Source organism: Osmerus mordax, chromosome 12, assembly GCF_038355195.1.
Source record: "Osmerus mordax isolate fOsmMor3 chromosome 12, fOsmMor3.pri, whole genome shotgun sequence".
NCBI lineage: Eukaryota > Metazoa > Chordata > Actinopteri > Osmeriformes > Osmeridae > Osmerus > Osmerus mordax.
Genome location: NC_090061.1, coordinates 8330490 through 8338179, shown reverse-complemented (window position 1 = coordinate 8338179; position 7690 = coordinate 8330490). Strand labels below are relative to the sequence as shown.

General features: G+C 42.0%; 1 protein-coding gene across 1 annotated transcript; it reads left to right on the top strand.

The window, feature by feature from the left end:
* The first annotated feature begins 1791 nt into the window (after positions 1-1791).
* Positions 1792-6662, top strand: tbx22 (T-box transcription factor 22). Its single transcript, XM_067248288.1, has 8 exons — positions 1792-1948; positions 2447-2690; positions 3537-3638; positions 3867-4041; positions 4169-4333; positions 5365-5429; positions 5926-6008; positions 6121-6662. The coding sequence occupies exons 1-8, from the start codon at positions 1792-1794 to the stop codon at positions 6660-6662; spliced, it is 1533 nt and encodes a 510-aa protein (XP_067104389.1).
* Positions 6663-7690: the final 1028 nt, after the last annotated feature.

The window sequence follows — 7690 nt, the reverse complement described above, 5'->3', positions numbered from 1 at the left end:
AGGCTTTCCACTGTGCACAGAGAAAGACAGAATCACTTTTGTTTTTAGCAGGCCATGTGAATACTCACTGGCAGAATGCAGGCCGCTTGTTTGCGATGCACTTTGTCACAGCAATTTATCGAAAGAAAACAACAATTTAGAAACGAATAAACATCGAGACAATGCCTTAAACAGATTCTGATGACAGAGAACATATGATTCCAGTTGGTCATAGTTCTCCGGTTCCCGTCTGTTGTCAGTCTTGAGGCCGGAGTTTTCCATCTCCGCCGAAACCAACCGTGCCATAAACACCACTCTCATTTGTTTTTTCTTCAGAGCAATTATGTTTTGTGATTAAAAAACATTTTTAATAAGCCTTGCTGAACTTTATTTGTGTAACGCGGATCTATTTCATGTCAGACAGTAATGTAATAATCTCGACCTGTCATTAAGGCCCGTTCCCCCGCGCGCAAAACTCCATCTGATCTCCGCAGTTATGAGAACCAGACAGAGGCGCGCGCTCTCTCACCAGGTACCGCAAACCCACTCCCACACCGGGGAAACGGGAGACGAGAGACCGTTTTACGGAAAGCCTTCAAATTAATATAGGAAATGTTAGCTTCAACCGAAAAGCAGTGAGTTTCATGGAGATATTTTAAACAGGCTTGAACGTTCCATATGGTCTGTGTTAGTCAGAGCCAACTAGCTACTTGTCTATAGATTTTCCTTTCTTTTTAAATTCACTGTATTAACCTCCCGTCCAAAATGAGATAAACTAATGAAAGTGCATGCATAAGCAACACTTTATTTGGATAGGTCTTAAATAATCTCTGAATCTGTTAAATGTAGCCTAGGCTATACAGAACATAAAGTTTTTTTTTCTATTGAGCAGTTTTATAAAAGACAATGTTTATTTATTTTATTTTATTTTACTTATCAAAAACCTAACCCTGAATAAACCATTCGGTTGTTGATAGAAACTAAGATGACCCAATTTCGAAGCGAACAACCTTTTTAAATCGAGTGTTCACATTGGCCTTGATGAGAAAAAAACAAAACACAAAAAGATACACTTTTTTAATGGCGTATATTGTTGCGTTAATCTGTTTTGCATTGTATTTGGCTATGGTTAGTGTATGGTTTTGCGTCAATAGACAAAGTCTAGATTGTTGTGTTCGTTTTGTAGGATAACGACAAATGGACGAATTATCCATCTAAAATCCCCTTCATTTAATTATTTATGACGTATGATTTGTTTAATTCAAACCGGCTTATATCAGAAATGTAAGCCATAACATGGACAACACGTATTTTTTAAAAGTTGATTAATTTCTGATCACATCAGTGAGTTAATAAAAATAATGTGGTATCAACCTTGTCAAACCATACAGCGAATTGCATCCATCATGAATTTTCTATCAACAGCTGCCAGTCTTAAATGACCTAAAAGCGGTTTTATTGAGCCCACTGTTGGAATTCGCGTGGGTCTCCCCTCCGCCCTCTTTCTGGTGACGCGTTCGCGTTGGGACAGTAAGGGAAACACGGGAACTGTCAGAGAGACTGTCAGAAACAGATTTGAAGCTGTGTAAGGGAGACAGAGGCGGAAACAGTGGGACAACAATCTGGGTTTCATAGAGGCACGCGCGCACCTTGGAGACTTGGGAACACACAGGGCCAATTAGTCGCGTCACGGACCCTCAAGGAGAGATGCTGAGGTGCTGACGCACCGAGTCCTTGGATGAGGCGATAAACCGGAAAACAGCTCGACGAATTTCAGACGGACACCAAAAGAGGAGATTGACTTGCGCCGGGATGCAGGGTCTGAGCTCACGAGCCCATGCGTTCTCGGTGGAGGCGCTGGTCGGGAAAAGCTGCAAGCGGATGAAAGTGGAGAACGAGAAAGAAGCAAGCTCTATGGGAGACACCGGAACCGATGCAGGAACCATAATTCACGACTCAGAAGACTATGGTTAGTAGACCTCTCATAAAGTCTGCTTGCTTAACTTTTTTTTACCCAATCTATTTTTGTTATCTAGTCAGAAAAAACGACAATCCAGAATGGATATCGACTCAATTAATCTTTTGAGTTTAGTTCAATAATCCATGTAGGCCTATAGGGTATTTGAACATGATAAAGAAAGATGTCCATAATTCCAACTAAACGTAATTGTAGCCTATGTAAAACATAGGCTACAATTACGTTATGTCATTTAAAAATGTTTTTCTTGTTTTGTTCCTAAAGTAGGCTAAATGAGGAACATTTTCAATTTACAATGAAAAATTTCTTAAATTGATAGAGGGATTAATTATCACGATGTAGCCTAGGCCTTGAAACGGATACATGTAGTTTTATATGGGTACGTTTTCTAAAATGTTGCTTAGAAGGTTATTAGATTATGCATTTTTAGCAGTACACATTTGTAGGCTACAGAGTTGCTATATGCAATTAAAACGCCATTTTCTACAGTTGAAGATCCCCCGTCGAACCCCAGAAAAAAGGCACGTTCGACACCGATGACGCCTGGGTCTGACCCAGAAGAAGAGCCTCGGATAGTCGGGGTGGACGAGCCCGGCCTGGCTGAAGAGACCAGGGGGCCGGGAGAGAGTATGTGTCACCCGGGCAGAGATGTTCGGGTAGACCTGCAGGGTTCAGAGTTGTGGAACCGATTCCATGAGATCGGGACAGAGATGATCATCACCAAGGCTGGCAGGTAACAAGCTTTCTCACCCTAACTAGGCTAACCAACATGTAGGCTGCAGCATTTAGAAGTATCCAACTTATGAAAATGGGACACTAACAATTATATTATATTTGATTGCAAACGGATTCCTTAGGACCAATAATAATACAATTTCTCAGTTATTACAACTAGGCTTCCCTAAGGATTTAATGGACACAAAAAAACATTAAAGAAAAATACGAGTTCTATATTGTAGTTATGTTATTTTTTAAGGGTGAAATTACATATAAAAACTATTTAAATTTGAATGTCAAATGTAAGAATGTGAATAGGGGGCATTTGAGTGAAATTTTCTGACGACTACAAGTTTATCTTAATGTTTGGGGGAAAAATATTGTCGTTGTAGGTTGTAGATTATGAATAGCAAGCCAATTTGAAATATTTTATTTTATTATCTTTTATTCAGTTAAATACCGTTTTTCTGTGGGAATTATTCAAGTTTGTTATTATTATTGTTAGGCTATTATTATTATTATAAGTATTATTACTATTATTATTGTGAACATTACTATAGCCTGTTTTATCAGCTATAATATAGCTGCTATATCAACTGAATTGTTAGATTCAGTTGTTAGAACCAACGCCGTAAATCAGTAAAAAATGTCCCGCTGGCCATAAAAGTTAAACTTCACCTTGACAGTTGTTACTTAAAAGGTGCCATCTTGTGACACCCGCAATGCGCTGCGCAACATAGGCGTACAGCCCTACAATCAAAATGCCTGTTTTTGATAGTATAATTCTTACTAAATAGTAGGTCTGAAGGGTATTTACAGTTTAATGTGTAAATAATAACAAAACTTGTTGGCCTTTTACTAGGAGAATGTTTCCGTCTGTGCGCGTGAAGGTGCGTAACCTAGACCCCTGCCAGCAGTATTATATCGCAATGGACATCATGCCAGTGGACTCCAAACGTTACAGGTGAGTCAGAGTGTTTGTGCATGTGGCTAACAGTGAGTCTTTGACTAATACATTGTTTTCTTCCAAAAACAGAAAACATGGAGCAAGTAGCCATATTTTGGGGTTGCGCTTCATTTTATATTCTGTTTGCAGTCATTTATAATGCATCAATACGGGACATCTTGAAAAAGTGAGCACGTTATTAATTAACAAATCACCAGATCAAATTTCAATGTGTGTTCTTTCCAGGTATGTGTATCATAGCTCACAGTGGATGGTGGCGGGAAACACGGATCATTCCTGTATCGCTCCGCGCCTATATGTGCACCCGGACTCCCCGTGCGCTGGAGAGACTTGGATGCGCCAAATAATCAGTTTCGACCGCGTCAAACTCACCAATAATGAAATGGACGATAAAGGACATGTGCGTAATTCCAATAAATTCCAGTCTGTCTCTTCAGAAACATCTAACATTCAATAATTTAAACAACATAAAGTTTTACAATAACGTCAATCACAATTTAATGATATTATATTTTCTGTTGATACAGATAATACTTCAGTCGATGCACAAATACAAACCTCGCGTTCATGTGATCTTGCACGACCAGCGAATGGACCTGTCCCAGATTCCGTCGCTCCCAGCCGAAGGCGTCTACACCTTTTCCTTCCAAGAAACGGAGTTCACCACCGTTACAGCCTATCAGAATCAACAGGTATGACACTCTCATCATGTCAGGTGTGCACCAACGTAACTACCAGTTAATGGACATCATTCTGTTATACCATACTTCCAAACTGCCATTTGGTGGTACAATGTAATATAATTTCATATTTTTTTAAATCTTAAAACCTCAAACAGATTAAAGTTAGTATTTAATTTGAAAACGAAAGGCCCTAACTGTAAATCTATATTACACTACGATTCAGTGCCATGCAGAAACAGATCTCCAGTTTCAGAAGCTGAAACACTCCACATACTTTATGATATTGCTGTCACCACTGCCGGCCTTGTATCGCTGTTGTCCCAACAGTGTACAAGACTTTCCTCTTACATGGGTATGGCTGCAGCAGGCCTTACTTCACTGTGGTCTACATGGGCTCATAAATCATACAGGTCCTGGGCTGGAGGTATGCAGGAGGGCCAAAGTGTCTCTCTCTCTCTCTGTGTGTGTGTGTGTCTGAATGTGTGTGTGCAGGGTAGCTGACCCTGCCATTGGCTGGTGCTCTTCTAGTAACAGAGCCTTCTTCGGGCACTGCCAACTCTTTTCATCAGGGTCCATTTTACGAGCAGAGAACGTATTATTACAGAAACACAGTAACGGACTGTGACTGGGCCGACTGCAGGAGTTCACTGCCATTAAATCTGTGTATAAAACACACACATATACACACTCACTCACTATGGACTGAACACTCACATAAAACTCTGAATAACCAGTCCTTGCTTCAGCGTCCATGTTTGACATGGCGGCTGCCCAGGGTGCTGCTGGGAGATGGAGTCCCAGAGGGAGATGTCTATGCTGCCATATACTCTCTCATAAACTGAAGTCATTGTTAGTTTTACAGGTCAATGAAAGACCAGCACACTCGTTCTGCACTTTGGCTCACTAGCTACCTGGAAAAGGGTATAGCCGAAATGTATAGGGCTAGTGTTGTTCAATATAAACAATACATCTAGAATTCTAGAATAGAACATGTCTACAGGTGCTTCCAAGAAACATTTTCTTCTCCTTTCTCTTTTTAGATAACTAAGCTGAAGATTGACAGGAATCCATTTGCAAAAGGCTTCAGAGACCCTGGAAGGAACAGGTACAGTAGTAGCAGTAGATAATGAAGGCAGGAGACAAAGACTTGTTTTATTTTGCAATTGTAGGTTCTGAATACATGTAGCTGTTCATTGTTTATCTCTGCATACAGTCAACAATACCTCTAGGATGATGTTTGTTCCTCAACAAACATAAAAATTATGGAACCCTCACACTTACTCAACCCACAGAACTCTCATAGCCTGTACTTTAGCTACTACTTCATCACATGGCTTTAGTGTGAGAAATTTAATATTTTATCACTTCAATAATTAAACTTTTTTAACCCAGTAAACTGAGTTGAACTGGGCCAGGCATGGTTTTCCACATAGCTATTTAACTGTTTTCTTCTAAAATGAAACTTATAGCATGAAGTGTTTTAAAAACCGAGCACTCTTACTTAAGAAAATATCTTCAAAGATGTTATATGATGTGTAGGGAAACATTGGTGAAACCCTCTTTCTGTACATGGCTGTGTGTGCGTGCATGGTTGTGTTTAGGGGGGTGTTAGATGGACTGTTGGAGTCCTACCCATGGAGGAGTCCCCTGAGCTTAGACTTCAAGCCCTTCACCCTTCTACAAGGTACTGGAGAACCCTGCACTAACATTCTCCATCAAAGGGATATGAAAACAATATCAATCACACAGTTACTGCGATGTCAATACCAACATCTTGCATTCTTTGTCCGGAGCAGGAAACTCTGGGATGTCAGCCAGCGGGGTCTTGCCCCTGAAGAGCCTCATCCCCTTCTCCTGCCCTCCTCCTGCACACCCCTTCTCCCTCTCCTGCCAGGAGGGCAGTCTTCACAGCCTCAGCCTGCCCCTCTACTGCAAGTCCTCCTCCCCTCTAGCAGCCCGGGCCTTCTCCTCCCCTGAAGGAGGCAGACTGAGGGGGCTGCCCCCTCTGTCCCCGCTCTCAGACTTATCCTTCTTCTCTGCGCTGCAGGGGAAGAAAGCCTCCTACTATAGGGGCTCGTGCCTCCAGGGGCCCTTAGGGGCCCCCTCCTGCCTGCTTCCCCTGCAGAGCCCTCTGAGTCCCCGGGCTCCACATCCTCACCACCCCCACCACCCTGACTCTGCTGCCGGTGCCTCCTACTGCCTCTACCGTTACGGCCTTCCCATGAACCCCCACCTCGCCGCGCTCTCTCGCCACGCCAAGCTGGCCGAGGGCACCACAGACTGCCTTCGAGGGCACCTACAGACAGCCTGGCATCCCACCACCAACCACTGCCTCTGACTACAGTGCTAACCTTCCACCCTGCCACCTAGGCCTCAGCCTCTCACCAACTAAGCCTGGACCTTGCCTGAACAGCTAGCCTGAAACGGACTCACCGAAGCCGGGTTACAAAAGGACTTTACAGTTGCAGTATGTGGAGGTTCTCTCACAGACCAGAGTGAGAGAACATGTGAGCATGACACATTTTGGATGGTTGTTCAGGTGATGCACTTAATCCATGCAATGGATTTGAACTAAGTTATAGACAATGCCCACTCAGCCATATGTTTCCACAGGACTAGATGGGAGTTAAAGAGAGCACCATCTTGGACACACACATCTTTATTCCTTACAAAAGTCAATGGACTATAAAAGTGTTTTTTGAGCACCAAGTCAATGAACCAAGTATCATGAACTCACTGACAAATAGAGTTTGTTATTGTGGTTTAAACAACCAGAAGTGCCTTTTAAAAGGAAGACATAAGCCATGTGACTCATGGGTACACAGCATCCATGTCATATATTTTTTATACATGTAGAGAACATGAATGAGTAAACTATTTGCCTTCAACTGTGTTTATCGAACAGTAAATTATAACACCAGGAACTATATATTACATAACTTTTACACTTTAATTACATTTCTTTTGCATACAGAACTGCACAGTATACAATACAGATGCCGAATTTCCAATTCTCTGTGTAAGTAGTCCCACATATGCTTAAAGGTAGGTTCCTCTAAACTGAACTCTTATTTTTGTTTTGCGATCCAGATAGCCGATGACAGAGAGTTCAGTTGGGTGCCTATGTGTGGGTTGGCCACCCTTGACTGGTTATGATCTCACCATGTCTGTGTGATGCTGGAGTGAGTAAGAGCCGGCCAGCCAGTTTCCATTACTAAACTTTATTAGCAATAACAAGGCTAATCAGAGAAGTATGAGGTTGACCGAGGGATTCTGTACAATACTTGATAAAATACAGTCCTGTGCAGCAATAGCACTGAGGAAATGTTGGCCTATATTCCTGTGCTGGCATGTCACCAGTGTTGT

Coding starts and splice junctions, on each gene's coding strand:
- tbx22 (XM_067248288.1), top strand. CDS start 1,792: ATGCAGGGTCTGAGCTCACGAGCCCATGCGTTCTCGGTGGAGGCGCTG. Junction 4,042..4,168: donor AAATGGACGATAAAGGACAT/GTGCGTAATTCC, acceptor CTGTTGATACAG/ATAATACTTCAGTCGATGCA. Junction 4,334..5,364: donor CAGCCTATCAGAATCAACAG/GTATGACACTCT, acceptor TTCTCTTTTTAG/ATAACTAAGCTGAAGATTGA.